A 21,076-nucleotide genomic window follows, 5' to 3' on the forward strand; every position below is an offset into this window, starting at 1 on the left:
ATTCTGTCTAGTTGCTAAAAAAGATCTCTTTATCTTCTAAATTCAATGTCACTAATAATATATGTCTTAGAGTTGAATGCCTGGGTTAATTTTCCCTGAATATAGTGTGCCCATTCAATATATAGAGTAAAATCATCTTTCTTAAGCAAAGTTTTCTTGAATTTTATTTATAAGTATTTGTCCTCTTCTATTATTTTGGTTTTCTTCTTTAACGTCTCCAATTATGTGTACATTGGCTTTCCTTTGCCTATCTTCTCTATAATTTTCTGGTTAACCCTCTTTATCTCTTTATTTCTGTTTTATCTTATTCCTATGCTGTATGATCCTTACCTATTCTTCTTTATGCTGCTTATAGATTAGTCTTCATTTCTGAAAGTGGTCATATGTTTTTCTTTAATTTCTTTCCTGAGTTTTACCAGGTCCAGTTTCACCTCATCCTACTAATTGGCTATCTCATTTGCATTTTTGAATTTATGTTTTATAGTTTTCCTCAGAGTTTTAAGCTTCATTAAGTCATTTAATTCATGTTAGAATACTGGGATATAATTTTCAACTGCTTTTGCATAAAGGCAATTCTTGCTATTTTTCTTTTTCTTTAGAAAACGAGTACTTCTCTACAGATTTGGTGTTTATTGCTTTTTAGTTTTTCATATTTAAATGAGTTGAACTCCCCTGGACCAGACAACTTTACAGAGTTCCTATGGAATGGGGATGTTCTTGCCCAAGGTCTGTTGCTGCTGAATTGAATGGCCTCTTCAAAATATGATGCTTCTGTGAAGTCATGTCTTCTGTAATTCTCTGAATCTCATCTGGTTTATCTCAAGTTTTGAGCTCCCCCAGTTTCTTACTGGCCATTGCAAAAGGAGCCATTGCTCCCACCTATCACAGTGTTTCTTTCACTTTTAGAAAACTGTGCTTTTTGATATTTATCACCTCTGGGCCTTTCTGGGCATTTTCCACCTGTTTATTCACTGACTCCCCAAGTAGCTGCCCTGGGTAATCTCTGCCTCATTCCTGACACTTCCCACTACGATGTACCGCTAGGCTTCCTCTGCATTCCCAACTCTCCCCACTACACTGTTGTGGGCCTCAGCACAAATTCTGGATATTTCTGTTGTTTTTGGCTAAACTTACAAAAAATTGGGAGTTGTGGGTTTTCTCTGTCTCCTGATTTTGCTGAATATGTGGCTTGTGTATGTGTTTTTTTGTTGATTCTCATTGTTCCTAAAAATCACACAAAGCAACAACATGGAAAGCTTGAAAACTAAGCTGCCACATGTTCTTAAGAAATCCAAAGTCTCTGAATTTTAATTTTTTAATATGTTAAAATCCAAAATGGCAAAATAACTTTTAAATATGTCTTTGTGTCTCTAGCTTTCTCATATTCTTCTCAAATCTGAACATTAAGTGTTAAATTCTAAAGTGCCATGAACACCACAAGTGATTTTTGGACTGTCATGAACATTAGGTGTTAAGTTCTAACCTACAGCTTTATTTGCATGAAATAGAATAGAAAATGAAGGTATACACACATGATGTTACTTGCATAATGTCACAGAGCTAGTAATGCTAGCTGAATTAGGGCTGAAATCCTCATTCCTTCACCCCAGTGTTCTGCTGTACCATCTAATCAATTGAAAACCAAGCATTATTTAACAGCACTCAGCTTCCAAGGAACATCCTATTGTATCAAAGTCATGGAGGCCACATGTAAGAACTCTCTATGTGCTGTAGTCAGACTACTCCTAAGCTATTCTTTTTCACTTGGTAAAAAAAAAAAAAAAAAAAGACAACTTCTTTTGTAAAAGAACTATGTAACCATCTGGGAACAAGAGAATAAATTGTTCCCTAACAATGTTATCTGCTGATGTTTTTAAAAGATCAGAACCAGTGTAACTTTTCTTGAAGTTCTTATTTTCCCCATGAACACCACTAAGGACTTTAGCAGAGATGTGCAAAGCTTTGCAGGGTGCAGTTATATAGAGCCAACAGAGGTTCCAAATTCAACTTGGGGAGCTCTTTGAAGACTAATGCTTTTGATTTTCCACCTAGTACTTTCTTCTGCAGTCCCCAATCCTGGGGCCACAGACCGTTACCAGTCTGTTCCGCGGCCTGTTAGGAACCAGGCCGAATGGCAAAGAGGTGAGCGGCAGGAGAGGGAGTGAGGCTTCATCTGTATTTACAGCTACTCCCCATCACTTGCATCACTGCCTGAGCTCTGCTTCCTGTTAGATCAGCGGTACATTAGATTCTGCATTATGGTGAGCTGTATAATTATTTCATTATATATTACAATGTACTAATAATAGAAATAAAGTGTACAATAAATGTAATGTGCTTGAATCATCCTGAAACCATCCTCCTCCTCTTCTCCCCCGCATGAAAAAACTGTCTTCCATGAAACTGGTCCCTGGTGCCAAAAAGGTTGGAGAATGCTGAACTTGATAAGTATAACTCACTCCTCTTTTCCTTACTATTCTCCTATACATGTTAATATAACAATTATATGTTAATATAAACATGGCGAAAGGATACTTTCAAAGCAAAGAATTAACAAAAATCTGTAAAGACACAAATTTGGGTTTTAACTCCTAGCTAATATTTTACGCCTAAGCTAGACTCTCATAATTCTAGCACCACCTCCCATTGGGGTGGGAAACCTACGGCCTCAAGGCCACATGTGGTCCTCCAGATCTCTAAGTGTGGCCTCTCAACCAAATCCAAATCCCTTTACTAAAAGGATTTGTTCTGTAAAATTTGGATTCAGTCAAAAGGCCACACTCAAGGATCCAGAAGGCCACACTCAAGGATCCAGAAGGCCACATGTGGCCCCAAGGCTGCAGGTTCCCTACCACTGCGTGAGAAAGTCTTTTCCCCTTCATACTCCAAAAAAACTCGACACAAGGTGAGTCAAGTAAAACTGCCTATAGAATTCAAAGTGGTTACTGTTTTGTTTGACTTACATTGAATTGTTATGGAATAAGTGTTCAAAGACAGATAACAATAATAAAGATAATAGGGATGATGACAAGAGCTACATGTATGTTAATATTAAAATGGCTTACAATATTGCTATGCGTAGTCTTGTCTATAACACTATTATATAATGTCTATTGGTACTGAGTCTAAATTTAATCTAGCATATGTCAAATTCCTTCCTAGGTTTATAACAAATTTGTCATTAGAAAGTAAACTAAACATATTTCACACTAATTAGAAGAAAAGCTCTAGATTTCAAATTCTCAAACTCATTATAAAGCGATTTTAAATGTCTTCCAGAAATGTAGAATTAAAAATATTAAAAGGACAAGTTGTTACTCTTATGATTTATGAATATTTATCATACTGTACTAAAATTTTTATAAATTAACAATTATGTTCTGAGATCTTCATATTTTACCCTGAAACAGAAGAAAAAAATTTAAAGAATAAGTTTATAGCTACCAAAACCATAACTATTTTTACTATCTGTCATAGGTATTTATAGTAGAAATAACTATTAATATTAAACAACTCAGCATAACATCTAAAATAAACTCAAAGAGCAAGAATTACTGAATACTAATTAATTCCACCATATATTTAACTATGCATCAGACCTGATGATCAAACACCAATTTCGGCCCTCCATCACCAGCAGTATCCTCACTCAGTAACATCCATGTGTTTGTGTCAATGTCGTAGCGATAGAAATCACTTTTCAGAGATTTACTGTTCCTCACAGAGGAATCCAAATAACGCCCCAACGTGTAGATTTGCCTCCGCTGAATGTCAATGCACATTTTATGACATGATCTGGCGCTAGGACCATTCTGTAGAGAGGGAAATAAAAAAGGTGGAATAAAAAACCAAAATAAATTAAATCCCCTTTTTTGTTACCTTTCATTAAAAGGTTTTTAAGAAATGCAAGTCAACTAATCTGAGTCCAACACTAAGCTTAAATCTCAAAAGGAAAGCAAAAGCAGCCATAAGCAGTAGGAGACACAAATCTTATCTTACAAAAGCTTAAAATTTAGCAGGAAAGATGAGATGAACTATTCTGCACCTTATGGCACTCTGTTTATAACATCTACATGGCTTCTATCATATAGTGCACTGCATCTCAGTCATTTGTGCACAGACTTCAATTCCCTATTACATATCAATCTACTTTAAGACATGTTTGGCCCTGAAAAACATTTTTGTATTTCTCATTAGAATCTAACACAGAAGAGGTACTGCAAGAATATTAGAATCAGTGAATTTCAAAATTGGAAGAAACATTAATAAAATCTCTAGTTTAATTCTATCCTTTTGAAGATAAGAAAATGTAAGTCCAGAGTGGAAAAGTATCAAGCTAGTGAAAGAGGCAGAATGAGAATCCAGTCTTTGACTTCTTCATCTATCTTTACATCATAAAATTGACTCTCCTGATTGAATAAATAGCACAGCTATATCAAATAATTAGGGAACAATATTAAGCACAGTATATTATCAATAAAGTTAATAAGTTGAGATTACTTATATCACAGGATTTAATAAAAAGTAAAAAAAAAAATATTGTAGCATAGCCAAAGAGTTCGCAGTGGGGAAAAATAACTTCAATTGGGCAGGGTTTGATTAGTTGAAAGGAGGAAAGGAAAGGGAACTAATGTTTGCTAAACATCTCCTAAGTTCCACCTGTTATTACTGTGAATGCGTGTATGTCTCATCTAATCTTTACAACAACCTTATAAGGAAACATTATGACCACTTCACTGAGTTTAAGAAATTTATCCACAGTCACAAAATGAGGAAGATGGCAAATCTACGTCCTAGTGTAACCAGAGCCAAAAACTGTGTTCTTTTCACTACTATTTCAGATTATTTTTTCCAGAAGAGAAACAAGACAAAAATTTACCTGTTAATATAGTGTATGTGGTTATGACTGAGACAAAGAGTTCCTGCTGCAGAAATAATAGAACTGAAGTTTAGTGGAAACAGGAAGCCTGGTGAATGACTGACAGAGGATTGAATGTGATCTTGTAGGCAATAAAAAAACTATTATAGATTTCTAAATCAAGATATAACATAAAGAAGCAGGGTTATAAGAAGAGTAATCTAGCAGTATTGATTAGATTAAATGAAGGAATATGAGGCAGGAAGAACAGTTTAACAATGAGTGTTATGAATCCACACATTAAATTGACTTGAATGTAAACCTTAGTATTCATACTTATTATTATTTTTAAACTTATTTTAAAAATTTTTGTCAAGGAAAATGTTCAGCAGATAAAGTGAAAATTTTACTTAGGATTTCCTCCATAATTAAATAATCTCAGAAACAAAGATGGAGTAACATATAATAAATCTAAGCCATAATTCCTAAAGTGTAAGATTTGAAATTTTAATTTGAAATTTTAACAGAATAGAACATCTTACTTTATTCAAATTAATACAAGTACTATTAAAACAATGAGCAGATTAAACCCTAAGCACGAAGGAAAAAAAGGAAATAAAGAAAACAGAAATAAATAGAAAACATTTAAAAATATAGAAAATTAACAAAGTTGGTTCTTTGAAAGACTGACAGAATTATAACTAACAAGACTAATTATTTACAGCGGGAGAGAAAATACAAATTGCTAATACCAGAAATGAAAGCAGGATTATCGCCACAAAATCTCTAGAAATTAAAAAGAAAATAAGAGACTACTATGAAAAACATAGTTAAAATTTGGCAATGTAGACAAAACAAACATATCCCCTGAAAAAATTTAACTTTCCAAGATGACATGAGATAAAAGAGGAAAATCTGAAGTCATTATATGTATTGAAAAATTTAATTCATAATTTATAATCTTTCCATAAAGAGAACTCCAGGCCCAGATATCTACACTGGAAAATTTCATCAAGCACTTAACTAAAAGGGGTTTATCTCAGGAATGCAAAGTTGATTTTACATCCGAAAATTAATCAGGATAACTTGCCACATTAACAGAATAAAAAAGAAAAAATGTGATTATATCAATACATATAAAGGAAAAACATTTGATAAGATTCAGCACATATTCATGAGAAAAACTCACAGCAAAAGAGGAATAGAAACAACTGCTTCTACCTGATAAAGGTGTAAGAAAATCTGAAATCTAATTTTTCTTAATGGTGACATATTGAGTGCTCTGCTGCTTAGATCTGAAACAAAACAAAAATGTCTTTTCTCACCACTTCTACTTAACATTGCTCTAGAAGTCCAAGTCAGTGCAATAAGAAAAGCAATAAAAAATAAAAAACCAAAAAGTTATGATGGAAAAAAGAATAAAAGAAGTAAAATGACTGCTTAAGACATTTTAAAAAATAAAAAAAGAAGCTAATAGGAATAATAAGTGGACTTAGTGAAGTGACACAATACAAAGGCAATACCTAAAAACCAGCTGTACTTCTCTACATTACCAGCCAACAAATGGACAATAAAATTTTTAAAATTCCATTTATAATAGCACAAAAAAACCCCACTGAGATCAATTTAATTAAAATACCCAAGACCTCTAACCTGATAACTCCAAGAGCGCTGACAGATAATGACTAAAATAAATGGAGATTAAACTTTGTTCATGGATTAGAAGACTAAATATCATCAAAATAACAATTCTCTCCAAATTGATTTACAGATTCATCACAGTACCCATCATAATCCCAATAGTTTTAGAAACTGACAAGATAATCCAAAAATTTATATAAAAATGTGAAGGAGACCTAGAAAAGCCAAAAAAATTTTGAAGAAGAACAAACCAGTCTTACATTATCTGGCCTCATGAATTACTATACAGCTACAGTAATCAAAGGAGTGTCATACTGGTATAAGAAGAGACCAAAATAGAATGAAAAAGAATTTAGAGTCCAAAAGGAGACATATATGATTAATTGATTTTTGGCCAAAGCAAATCAATGGGGAAAGAAGAGGGGAGCAACCGAAAGTCTCATACATTGCTGGCAAAAGTATAAAATGGTACAATCACTTTGGGGAAAAAGTTTAGCAGTCTCATTAAGGGATGATAAAAGGGTGAAAGTTTTATGAGTAACTGGATATTTTCATAATCTTAAAATGTCTCCCACAAATTACTTATTAATTATAAAGTGGAGAAATCTAGAAGGTACCTCCTTAATCAAGTGATGAAAGCTAACATCCGAAAAACTGACATAATGTGTCTCCTGATATAATATACTGAGGAGGAGCTGATGTCATCCATGGGTTATTCCTGCTAAAAATGTATAACCTAAATCCAACTCTAAGGAAACATCAGACAAACCCCCAGTTGAGGGATTTTCTACAAAATAACTGCCCTGTACTCTTCACAAATATCAAAGTCAAGAAAAAAAAAGAATGGTTAGGGAACTATTCCAGACTAAAGACAACTAAAGAAGCATGATACCAAAATGCAATCCATGGTTACAGAATAAATCCTGGGTCAGGGATGAGGAGCTGGAGGGTGACAACAGAATGCCTGTAAAGGACATTATTGAGCAGTATTGCGATGATTGTCTATATCTGAATAGGGACTATGGGTTAGATTAAAGCAGCAGTTCTCAGGGTAGTCTGGGGTTGCCAAGGCACTTCAGGGAGTCCATAGGTCAAAGTTATTTTTACAACAACACTAAGATAAAAATTTGTCTTTTTACTCTCATTCTCTTATGAGTGTATGTGAAATTTTCTAAAGGCTACATGATTTCTGATACAACAACTAAATGCACAAGCAGATATGAAATCCAGATGCCTTCTATTAAGCCAAACATTAAAGAGATTTAGAAAGCGATAAAACAGTACCACTTGATATGTGATGGTTGCTTCAAGAAAAAGCACCTATGCAATTGTTTCAGTTGTGAGCTGGTGTAGTTGCTTTTTCCATGGAACATTATATTTACTTGAAAGAACAACTAATGATCAGAGAGTGCTTATTCAGACATTACAGCAGATGTTTTCTCAAAAACAAGTGAAGAAATCAGCATATCACTTTGAAGGAAAACTGACAAAATTTATTGTCCATGACATAATGCCTGTTTGAAAGCAAAAATTAGAATTTTTGAAAACTTCGGTCTGCCACAATGATCTTAACACCTTTTCAATACTTAAGAGACTTTTCTAATGAAACCAATAGTGTTATTCACAAGTGTGATTTTGGATATTGTATAATAAAATATGCCAAATATAATAAAAATATTTGGAAGATGTGCATAACTTAGGGAACCAATATTTTTCAAGTGACCAAAACATGGGTAAAAAAAATCATGCGTGGGTAAAAGATACATTTAAAAAGCAAGACTGACCAATGGATTTTAACGTAACAATACAAAAAGCTGATATGATTTCAGAGTCTATACTGCCACAACCTTTAAGAAACAACCACTTGTCAATTAGGGTTTGGAATAAAAAAAGAGCATATACAATCATCTTAAAAGGTAATAAAAAAAATATTACTCTCTTTCCAAAAACACAACTGTAAGAGGTCCAATTTTCTTCATATATTTCACACAAAACATGTCACAAGACAGTAAATGCAGAAGCAGATATGAGAATCTAACTGTCTTCCACTGAGCTAGACATTAAGAGATTCATGAAAATACAAAACAATGTCACTCTTCTCACTAAAATTTTTAGAAGTTATTTTTAATAAAAATGTTTTATGTCAGCATTTAATGGGTTTATTGTTATTTTAAATTACTTGATAAAAATATTTTGAAAGTTCTCAGTTTTAATTTCTAACACATTTTCAATAGATATAACCCAAATAAACTAAGAACACTAAAGGGATTTTTTTAAGTGTAAAGGGATCCTGAAACCATAAAGTTTGAGAAGCACTAAGATAAGTACAATCCAACAAGAAGAGTCATGTGTAATTCCTTTCTACTCTATAATTCCATGAATGAAGTCAGAAACATGTAAGACAAGAGATATGATTTAAAAATATATATAAAAGAAAATTTTCCCATCTACCCTTTATGAAAAACTATAATCAAGCCTTTTGTAAGATATCTCTTGCTGTAAATTTCATTTTCATTAATAATCATAGCTTGCAGCCACATTAGAAAATACTGAATTTTTATAGTTAGCTTTAAAAAAGAATATAGGAATTGGATTAAGGCTAATAAAAATGGTCTTGTTCATTAGTTGCTTTGAAGAACAATGCATTTGTTTTGAACCTATAAAAACCTACTTGCATATCTACATGAACATTTAAAATAATTATTCTCTGAGCCATTCTCTTATCTTTTAATCTGCTAAATGTGCTATTAGAGACTAATTTAAGTAGATTAAATTAATCTTGCTTTTTAATTGTATATCATGCTTTTAAATACATGCCCCCGGGTATCAACCAACAATAACTTGTACTCACTGATATAGAAAATAAAATGAAATATATGAAATACTAAACTGTTCAATTTTCAAAGGAATGAGCATTTATGCTAGCACCACATATTATCATTCAATTCACAGGTAGATCAACAAAAGGTTTTTTGGTATCTATACGAAGAAATAATTGATAACTATAATACAATAAATATAATAAACCTGACCTCCAGTACTAAGTCACCACTTTACTTATCTCTACTGACTTCAAAACAGCAGAAACAAAGTGTTCGCATCAAAATGATCTCTGTATTTTTCCAGCACTAGTTTTAAAATAACTGATTGCGTTCCAAATATTACTTACAACATATGTATATGGTATGAAAAATAGGATGAACAGTTATCTACCCACGACCAGCTTCAGAAGCAGAACATTAACGCTACCTTTGAAATCCCCTCTAAACCCCACCCCCTGCCCCAAAGCAGCCACTCTCCTGAATTTTGTATATTATCATTCCCTTGCCTTTTCCCACCATTAACTTTTCATTTAACTTACCCTCATCTATTTACTCACCAAAGAGTAAACATGTGTGTCACATCCTTAAAATACATAAATGCTAAAGAATGTGATTCATGCCTTTACAGAATTCAGAGTCAAGACAGGGAAACAGGAATATAAATCATTATAGTAACCCATTCAAATACTAAAAGTGGTTAAGTGACCACACCAAAAGACGCTTTTAATTTTGCCTGAAGATGTCAAGAAAGGCTTTGGAGAGAAAGATGAGTTAGCATTGAGTTTAAGAATAAGTACATATTTACTAGGTAAAAGGTTGGGGGAGATACTCTGTTAATCTCAAACAGGGAAAACAACATTGCCAACAGACATAGGTAAGAAAGTTAAATAATTTCAACAACTATAAGTATGGCTGGCACGTGAAGCCTGGAGACAAGGCTAGAAAGGTAGCTGGGGACCAAATCTTGATGAGAAATTTGGAGTTTTTACTCTAAGCAAAAGGAACTGAGGTAAATAAATTGCTTCATTGTTATTTTATTATTGTTGTTCCCCACAATTCCCTATATCTATGCTCTTGGTTACATGAGTAACCAACTGACTCTGGATTTGGTTACATGACTTCTTTTCACCAATAAGACAAGAACAAATTTGATGGATTGCTCATGTCCACTTTGCAGCGCTGCCTCTGCCATGAAACCAAGCCCCCAACTAGCCTATGGGAAGGTGAGCAACTACATAGAACAGAGCCAAGTAGTTCCAGCTGAAGCCATTCCAGACCAGCCAACAGGCAGCTGATTCCTAGACAAATGAGCCCAACCAAAACCAAAAGAATGACCCAGCCAACCTGTAGACTCACGAGTAAATAAATGCTTATCACTATATGCTACTGAAGTTTTGTGAGTGTTTATAATGTAATAAAATGTAAAACATAACTGAAACAGCGACTGAAGCTAACAATAGGGTTTAAGCAGAGGTGTCACAAATACATTTTTTAAAGACTGTGTTGATGAATGAAGAATAGATCTGGGGATTAACAATGGAGACACAAAAGTTTAAGAAACCATAAAGCTGAAATTACTGCCAAAAGGAACGAGAGGAAAAGACATTTGAAATGTCATTTGGATGCTGGAACTGTTGGAAGTTAGGCACTAATTAGATACATTCAGTGATGAAGAGGGAGGACTTAAGGATGAATCCTAGGCTTACTGCAAGAGTAATTATGGATGTAATCAACCTAGATTTAAAATAGTTTAGTAGAAATAAGTTAGGTATTTTTTTTTAGATCTATCTTTATTTTTGAGGAAGACAGAAATAATCATTTCAGAAAAAAGTACTTCAATACTGAAAAGGGAAGGCCATTTTTATATACTTTTACCAGGGGTAAGAAAAAGAAATCAGAATTTCAAGATCTTTTTGAAAAAATAAAAACTACCCAAATGATTAATCCCTGGAACACAGTTCCACATAAGTAAGAACCCAGTTTCCTAGGATTAACGATACAGCACCAGATCTTTGGAAATGGCCTTTCTAGATCAAAATCAACGGGTTTTGAATTAGGTTTCTTACTCCCCTTTTCCTTTGCAGCTTCTACTATTTTGTTACAGTTTATTTTTCTTCATAATCTGAAACAGCTTAAATGGAGGGTGCAATAAAAAAGTTCTATAAAGATTTGAAAAAATAATAAATGAGCTGATACTTGCTTTACCCAAGTGTATAATCATGCACTTGTTTAATTCAAAGCCATAAACCCAGGCCATCTTATTCACTATTCATCCTATTCATGTGCATATGTATAGATAGACATACACATGCATATATATACAATTTTAATTAAAAATAAAATATATATCATTCATGAAAACTGATAAATAGTGAAACAGTAAGGGGTCAAAATAGTGAGATAGTGAGGGGCCAAAATACCAAAAGCATATTTATCCAGAGGAAATAAAAATAAGATGAACGTTGAAAATAAGAACAGAGGTGACAAGGACACGAAAAAAAATACAGATAGTTACAGAGTTACATTTCTGGGCTAAAGTAGTTTAAAAACTAAATGATGTAAAAATACCCATTTCTATTATCCCTATAAAATATTAATATTACTAGATGTGTTTCTGTATCAGTAGCTGAAGAGCCAGGTATAGAAGGGGAAATGCAAGAGTACTTAAACTTGTTTACTACAAATTCTTTTGCTACCACTGCTAATAGATGTTAGAGAAGAATACAATCGTGCAGAAAAAGAAGTGTACACCCACACGCCATTGTAATATAGATGTATGAAAAGTCTGAGAACTTGCCTCTTTCTCAGTGTCTCTCGAGATACATGTCCACTGGTTGTCCTTCACACTGTATGCCCAGAAGTCAGCAAGATCTTGTGTTCCATCCCAGCCACCAAACAAATAAACAGTCTCTATGAAAATCAGAAAAATATGTGTAAAAAAAAGAACATAAGAACAAATATAAGCATAGGCACCCAGACCTAGCCAGTTGTTTCTAAGGTCATTTAAAAAGGTACATCTAAATAAATTTTAAAGTATGATTTTAAAATTGGTAACCCTCCAAAATATATACTATTCTAGTATTTCCTAAACATGAATGCTGCAGAACCACTATTTTGAGAAACATACAGATAACCAGCAGGCAGGTCCCAGGATTCTGAGTCCATAGGTCTCTAGTGGGTAAAAAAAGAGGCTGTAATTTTTAAAAGTATCCCAGATGAATGTGATGTGTAGCCAGTTTAGGAGTTTCTGTTAGGCCATGGAAAGTTTACATTTACCAGCTTCTTAACAATGTAACCACTTTTTAACCACTTGAAGACCTGTAGAGTTTTTTACTCAGTTGTAAAAAACAGAAACCCCAGAGGAATATACAGTATAAAAGTATTACATAATCATAAGTCTTATATATCTAGCTGTTTCTGAAAACACAGAAAGTCACATTAAAGGTGGTTTCTCTCTACTGCAATATCAAAAACAATGGTTAAAACTAGCTGTAAGTTAGCTATCTTAAAAATAAAGTGGTATATAGTTTTGATATTCCTATGGAAACTGGGGGGGAATTTTTCCAAATATATTGTGGTAGATTTAACTGCTCAGTTAAATCATTCTAGGTATCTAGAATAATTCTAGGTATTTTGAGAATTTGGTTTCTTCTGACTCTGAAATGTCTATTATATTCATGGGCTTTATCACTAAAACACTGACTTCTTGCTCAATGAATAATGAATCTTTACATATAACACTGTGCATCATAGATACTTCTTTAAATAGTGCCTTTTTTTTCTTCAAATATTTTTCCCTTGTGTAATTGTCTTACGTCTAAGCCCACCAATTTATTGTTCAAAGTTAAATAAAACACTACAGGAAAACTGTATAGCAATCTACTCTCTGACATGCTCTACGCCTGTATATATGGTGGCTATCATTTAAATTTTGTCCCACCATGAAGGGTTACAATTCAAAGTGCACTTGGAAATACTGTAATACTATTTAAGAAACCTTTTGCCATTGGTGGAGTTGGGCTGTCTTCCAGAAAATTGGTCATATTTTCATATGATTTCAAACTCTTACGTAAATTTTCTATGTAAAATGTCTATTCCATCCCTTAATAACCTGTAGAAATCAAAACCATGCTTTACTGCTCTCTGGGTAAGAACAGCCCACTGGAGCAGGACTGAGTGCTAGTGCTAACTGGGTGATCAAGTACAGGTCATTTAACTTCCCTGTGTCTTAGTTTTTTCATTTGAAAACTCTCAGTGTTATGAGGTTATTCAGATACAAGTTACATGAAAACATTCTGAAGGCTGTCAACCATGAACAGCATTTCTACCTTTAACATGCAGGAAAATAAAAAACTTTGTACTTGCTAAGTACCACAGATAAAATAAACAGTATTATCGTATCTTATTACATGTCTAATTCAGTACCTAGGACACTTTTGGCACTGTACAAATGTGAAATAATGGCAATTACTGTAAACTACTAGTAACTGTTACATCTCAGAACTACAAAACAATCCATTATCATCAGTTAAGTAACATTCTATTTCCAAAATGGCACATAGTAATGCCCAGACACATAATTTTACATGAAAAAAAAATTAAAGAATTTTCGTCCTGCTTAAAAATTATTTGCCAAGGCCTCACTATAAGGATAATTAACCCTGTTAAATTATGAAGCTGAAGAGGGCGGGAGTGGTGGTCTATAACTAAAATAGCAATAGCAACTGACCTTTTGTTTTACAGTGTTTCTGGGTACCCTCTGGATAAGGTTACCCTGGTTCATTAACTTTAATAACCTTTCCTCTTGGGCTCTGGGTTCTCAATGTTCTTTTTGAAAAGCAGGTCTCTTTGTACGCATAAATTCTCACAGCAAAGAAAACCCACATTTCCACAACAGCCTCATTGATAGCTGAGCAAAATAAAATCTGGCACAGAGTAAGCATCCCAATGGAATTAAGCCAAGATGTCATTCCTATCCATGAAAGCTTTGTGGTCCCAGTTGAAGTGTAATAGTAAAATTAAATGAATCGAATGAAACTGAACATTTTGACGTACCTGAATGAAAATGCGTAACAAAATTTTAAAATTAAATCATCTAATCATTTAAGTCATTTGAAGATGAATTGTTATCTAGAAACAAACACCAACAAAAGTATTACTTAATGCATAAAGGATATCAAAGACCTTTAAAAATTATGGAAATAATTGGAGAGAACTGTAGAGAGAAGTAAGGAAGTAGAAAAGAGAAAAGAAAAAGCATTAGTATTTGCAGCAGGGTAGTAGATTGGTTTACCGGAAGTCCATTCGCATGTTTATAGGTTCTATTATTTGTGGACATCCTAGGGTAGTACAATCCTCTTTTAGGAGCAACGCTTTCTCTATATTTTCTCTTAATGGAACACAGGCTATAGTGACTATGTTTCTTCCAGCATTTAGGGGAATGTTTATTCAATATTTTTTGAGTACTGATCTGAATTGGCAAAGCACATTAGACAATAAAATGAAAAAAGGCATAGTCCCTATCCTCAAGGAGTTTACAATCTAGTCAAGAATATAAAACAGGTGCATAGATCATCATAATGAAGGGCAGACTAAGTGTCACAAGAAAGATAAAAAGCACCATGAGTGTTCAAAAAAAGGGAAGAGAGTATATCTGGTTGACAGGATTTAGAAAAGGTTTTGTGGTGACAGTGGTATTTGACCTATGCATTAGAAGGTGCCTTTGTGTTCTGACAGGCAGGATGGGGGACTGAAAAGACGACTTTTCAAGCACAATAAAAGAACAACAAAAGTTAGAGACAGGAAAAACACATCAAAAGTGTTAAAAGTACTCTGAAGTCAGACAGACCTCGGCTACAATCCTAGCTCTATCATCACAGCTGTGTGACCACCACCAAGTTCCTAATCTGTAAAATGTGATACAGTACCTACCTCATAAAGCCACTATGAGAATTAAATTAAATAATGCATGTAAAATGGTTAAACTGCGTCATGAATAAACATATTGTCTGATTTAAAAGAACACATGGGTAGGAGGTGGACAAGACAGGCAGTGGTCAGACCATGGAAGGAGTTAAATGAACTTGACTCCATACAGACAATGGAGAAGCCACAGTAGATTTTAAGCAGAGATGTGACAAGGTAAGGTCTGAACTTGCAGCATACAGGACAAAATGAAAAGGAAGAGCCAGGGAATGAGAGGGATTAGATATGAAGCGGCCAATAAAGCCTATCTTCAAAATGCCAAACAAATTTCATTCTAAAACACTGAATCAATCACCAATCAATCAATCCTTACTCAAGCCACAAAAACTAAAATTCAACCATATTCTTTGGTACAGAATATATGTACCAATTTGGTACCAGCTCCAAATAAACCCCAAAGCTACTTACTGCCAGTAGTACCAATATAAACATCTTATATGCACTAAAAATAAGGTAGACATGTTAAAAATAACATGTAAAGACTTCAGTATCTTCACACCATTTGGCACAATGAAACAGGCTTTTTATTTTAAGTGCCCAATTGTACTATCATTCTGCTATGATTTTTAGAAGTAAGACTGCTGACTGCATAATCCTCCACAAGATGGCACACTACATTTGTAATTAAATCAGTTTTTTCACTTTGAAACTGTATAGAATGCATAAACTGACATAGCCTTGCCCAAAATACATGTATCAAAAGAGGCAGAAGAAAGGTTAACAGGCTGGTGAAGGAAGTTGCTTAATTCTTAGTTTAACTACACACCAAGAGAAAAACAAATGAAATAGAAAAAAGCAAGGTTTTAAGAAACACAAATTTATCTTCAAGGTAAAAATGAAACCCTGTCAGGACATTCAGATTAAGAGTTTAAATCCTTCTGAAAGTGTAGTTTAGTAAGACCTTAAATTGACCTGAGAATTTGTGAAGACAGGAATAAATTATAAGGGGAAAGACATTTTATATGCTCTTTACTCTTCCCTCCTTAAACCATTCCCTTGAACTATCATCATGACCCAGCAGATTATCAACTGAATTCATCTGCCTTCTTTTTAGAGCTGTATTCTTACATAAAACTATAATTACAAAACTATCTAGAGACTGATCTGTTACTTTCCTTGCTAAAAGGTTGCATTTTATGTCTATGACAATACACGTTGTATTCTTAATTAAGTCTGCATTTCAGAATTCCTTTCTGATAACTGTATGAAAGAAAAAGATGCACATCACTTCAGAAATACGGCCATATGAATACACTTGTAGTAACAAATGTACTCAACAACCAAAACTCACATTTACTCACTTCCAAATATTTGGCTTTGCCTGAGTCTTAATGCCTATTCTAACTGAGCTGGGGTAAAAGGGGAAAGTTTGTACTGCAGGTTCTCAAAATGTAATGAGAGTTAGAACTACCAAGAACAGCCAAATACAATGGACACTTACGTTTCTAACTGAACAGACTTCCACAATGAAACAAAGCAGACATGCCTTTTCTCTCTTACTAGTCACTTTATTTTACCCAGAGTTGAAACCCAATTCACAGGTGAAGAATCTTAAGCACAGAGGGTTTACAATCAATAAAACTGACATACAAATCCAGTAGGAAAAAATACTACATTCCTGCTCCACCACGGTATAAATGATAGGATTCCCTTAGGATGGAAGAAAGCTTTGAAAATTAAATAGCAAAATTGATGCCACTACACACTTTTTCTAATGGTCACTCTATCCTCAGAGAACATAGCAATATGGAAAAAAACTATAGACTAAAAAAGGAAATAAAATTTAAGTACTATTAAAATTTTTAATAGCTAAGAAAACAAGGTATATGAAACACTAGGAGGCAACAACTGCTTTAAAATACAAGGCCACAGGCAAAGCGCGGTGGCTCACACCTGTAATCCCAGCACTTTGGGAGGCAGAGGCAGGAGGATCACTTGAGGCCAGGAGTTCAAGACCAGCTTGGGCAACATAGCAAGAACTTGTCTCTAGAAAAAATAAAAAAATTAGCCAGGCGTGGTGGCATGCACCTGAAGTCACAGCTACTTGGGAGGCTGAGGCAGGAAGATTGCTTGAGCCCAGGAATTCAAGGTTACAGTGAAGTATAATTGGGCCCCTGCACTTCAGCCTGGACAACAGAGAGAGATCCTGCCCCTAAAAAAGTAAAAACAAACAAACAAAAAAAGCAAGCCACATTAAATAAACATGTGAACTTTATGCAGTTTTATTTTAATGAAGGTATTCTTTATTTTCTGATTTAGGAGTCTCTTTGATAATCTGAAGCCATAGATTCTCTTCTCAGAAAAATGTGCAGACAGACAAAATATTGCATTTAACTTTGATGAAGAGCCCTTGTTCTAGAAACCTTCAAAATGCACACTTAAAATAATGACTGGGCTTCTTTAAACTATATTTTACTACTTACGTACCAACTTTGTTAAGATGGAATTTCCAGGTTCTTCAAACTCTACTTAAAGAAAGTCATTCTTTACTACTAAACCTACATGATCATCATCAGTAAAATTCTTAAATGTATTTTAATATCTTTTTAAAAAAATTTAAGTATATTTATGGTTTCCCTTCCATTCTAAAACACCAATTAGGACAGCATATATAAAAGATGAAACAAATATACCAAATTACATTGGTTTTTTTTAGAATGTGGGATTATGGGTGAATTATTTTTACCCTCAACACTGCTTTTCAAAATGTTTTAAACTGTTTTTCAAAAATTTTTACATGGCTTTAAGACATTTCAATAGTAAAATTTTGTCAGGTTATACAAACAAAAACACAAAAGGAAGTTCCTTAGACTATTTCTCCTGATCAGAGCAGATTCCTGGATTACCCGTACTCACAACCAGAGACCTGTCTAAATTTAAGCTGAACTATAATTTCAGAGTCTTGTTATAGTTCAAAGCTTTTTATATAACTTGTTTGAATCCCAGGGCATATTTCCTTTTATTTCTCTCTGCTTCTAGACACCTGAATCCTTAGAGGGTGTCTCACTTCTGCCCTACCTCAATTTGAACCCCAAACCTAGCTGCTTCACTAGTGCCTACCAAAAAATAAACAAATAAAAATCCACTCCCAAATCAATTTTACTAGAGAAAACCAAGACTCTGGTGAGGGAAGAGAGGGTCACGTCACAAAATATGATATTCTGCCATTCTGCCAGTTCCACTACCATTATCTCTTTTTCTTGTTCCCTTTCTCTGGTCCAAACAACTAATTTTTCTTAGTATCACAAAAATAATTCCTTCTACAATCAGGTCTCCTCAATATTTTACTTTGTGCCCCAAAGCACCTTCACAAATAAATACAGTTCCCTTCTTAAAAGGAATGCTGGTGAATAAAACTTTCTCCAACTTATAATATTTATCAATTGTAGAAATTTTTAATAATACGTTTTAAAGAAGAAATTTTAGACCACTGGTAATTGCACCACCCAGACATAACTAATGTCGATATTTTGGTATATGTTTCTTCTAGTTTTCCCCTCTACGGTCAACAAATGAAAAAGGCATCACCACTCCTATTCCAACTCCTATATCAAGATACCAAAATGGGGATGAGAGGTCTCAGATAGCTCTTCTTTGAAAAGTACTTTTTAAACTTTTTTGAAAAGCAAAAAGAAGAGAGATTCCACACCAAAATGTTTTACAAGCCATCTCTATTACTCATAACAAGGATCACCTGAATCTGGTTAAAAACTTTTGACTTCAGCATTCATGTATAGTTGGTACTGTTTCTACACTATAAGCAGCAATGGTAACATACTGAACATCATGAGTACTTGAGTTGAGTTAGGGACAACTTTATATTAAGTGAACCACCCATGATCATTAAGCTATACTATACTTTCAGTTTTTGGTTTCTTTTAAAGGTTGAAAAATCTACTTCTGTCAGCACTCAGGGGCCTAAAGCACTTAGAACACACACAAAATGGCTCTAAATTAAAATTCCTCTACTAACAGGATAAGTCTCTAAATTTTCTATGGTAGAAATATTTGCTTAAAAATATATTTCCAAAACATCTATTACTTTCTTTCTTCCCTTTTTTTTTTTTTTGAGACAAGAGTCTCACTCTGTTGCCCAGGCTAGAGTGCTGTGGCGTCAGCCTAGCTCACAGCAACCTCAAACTCCTGGGCTCAAGCAATCCTCCTGCCTCAGCCTCCCGAGTAGCTGGGACTACAGGTATGCGCCACCATGCCTGGCTAATTTTTTCTGTGTATATTTTTAGTTGTCCATATAATTTCTTTCTATTTGTAGTAGAGACAGGGTCTTGCTCATTCTCAGGCTGGTCTCGAACTCCTGAGCTCAAACGATCCACCCGCCTCAGCCTCCCAGAGTGCTAGGATTACAGGTGTGAGCCACTGCACCCGGCCTTATTACTTTCTATAAACTAGTTTCACTACTGAAGTGTGGATACAGGCCAATTTTTCTTTATAGACCTTTGCTAACCTATAATAAATCCTCAGAAGCTATCAAAAAGAGATTACTCCTTTAAAGATCCCAACTGGAGTAAAATTCCATCAGTGTAATAATCACTCTCACTATGCTTTATTATAATTATTATTTCTAAAGTAAATCAAATAAATGTTACTCAACTCTCTTACTCTCTTTGAAATATTTTTTTAAAGGGAGTAGGGGTAAGTCTCACCACCAAAAGTTTGCTGAAATCCTGTCCTTAATGCGTAAAACAAAGATATTATAGAAAAATATTTAAACCTTTATGACTCCACTGTAAGTATTCCAATTCAAGAATCTCTGACCTGAAAAGTTAGATTTTAATCCTCAATGACATTCCTCATACTAAGTTCTGTCGTAACACTTGCCTATCATTTAAATCTTTTTATTTTCCATCTTCAAATTTCATGGATTATAAAAAAGAAGAAAATTTCCTTCTCTTTTCTTATGCATGTACTTCACCTATCACATATGGTCCCATCTCCCATAATAATCAACACAGTAAGCACTATGAAACTTCCTCCTGCCCCCAGAAAAGGAGAGCTTTAAATATTAAGGTAAACCATATTACTCTCACATTTAAAGAAAGTGTATTTTGCTTAGAAAAGTAAAGGATCTTTTCAAATAAATACTCTCCTTTACTATATTATTAGCAAAGTTTTTAAAAAAGGGCTTAATATTTTCCTTATAGTACTGAGGGAGAAAAAGAAAGGCATTACAAATTCCACTTCGTTCAAAACAAAAGCTACTGTAGTCAGTCTAAACACAAATATTCTTTTTTCATAAATTATTTAATTTTTATGGATAAAAAATTTGTATATAAATCTGACTCTTTAATAAAGAAACATATGGATATTTATTAGACTCTCAGGCAGAAAAAAGATTTCTAAGACTCTATTGATGATTCAAGCCTAGGGCAGGAGGGGGTTTGGAGAGAGTGGTCAAGATTAGGAAAGCAAATTCCTATACCTTGAAATGAATGCTTTTCAAAGAGACTGTGATTATACTCTAGAACCAGTTCAGAGGTTACCATTCAAATTTAGCAGTTAATTCTAAATGAAAAATTATAATTTTTCTTATTACTTATAAAAATGTTATAAAAATACATTCATGCCAAAAATATTTAGTAGCCACATTGCAACAATTTTTATTTGTAACTAGTTTTGAGTCTATAAAAGCAATTTTTTTTATTCCTGAAGCACTATGAGTTAGCATAACAGAACTGAGTATTACTCTTAAAAAGTATAAAGTATTACTTGGGTGAATACTGGTATTTTCCAATAAAGTTTTCTAAAATCAAAT

General features: G+C 33.8%; 1 protein-coding gene across 3 annotated transcripts in view; it reads right to left on the minus strand.

Moving 5' to 3' along the window:
• The window catches only part of MKLN1 (muskelin 1), a 264,096-nt gene that overhangs the window by 38,907 nt on the left and 204,113 nt on the right, over nucleotides 1-21,076 (minus strand). For all 3 annotated transcript variants that reach the window (XM_045565477.1, XM_045565479.1, XM_045565476.1), the window contains 2 exons: nucleotides 12,119-12,231; nucleotides 3,600-3,812 (listed from right to left, as the gene is read on the minus strand). In XM_045565477.1, coding sequence (XP_045421433.1) covers nucleotides 3,600-3,812; nucleotides 12,119-12,231 — 326 coding nt within the window. The remainder of the gene's footprint in view (nucleotides 1-3,599; nucleotides 3,813-12,118; nucleotides 12,232-21,076) is intronic.

This window comes from Lemur catta, chromosome 11, assembly GCF_020740605.2.
Source record: "Lemur catta isolate mLemCat1 chromosome 11, mLemCat1.pri, whole genome shotgun sequence".
Taxonomy (NCBI): Eukaryota; Metazoa; Chordata; class Mammalia; order Primates; family Lemuridae; genus Lemur; species Lemur catta.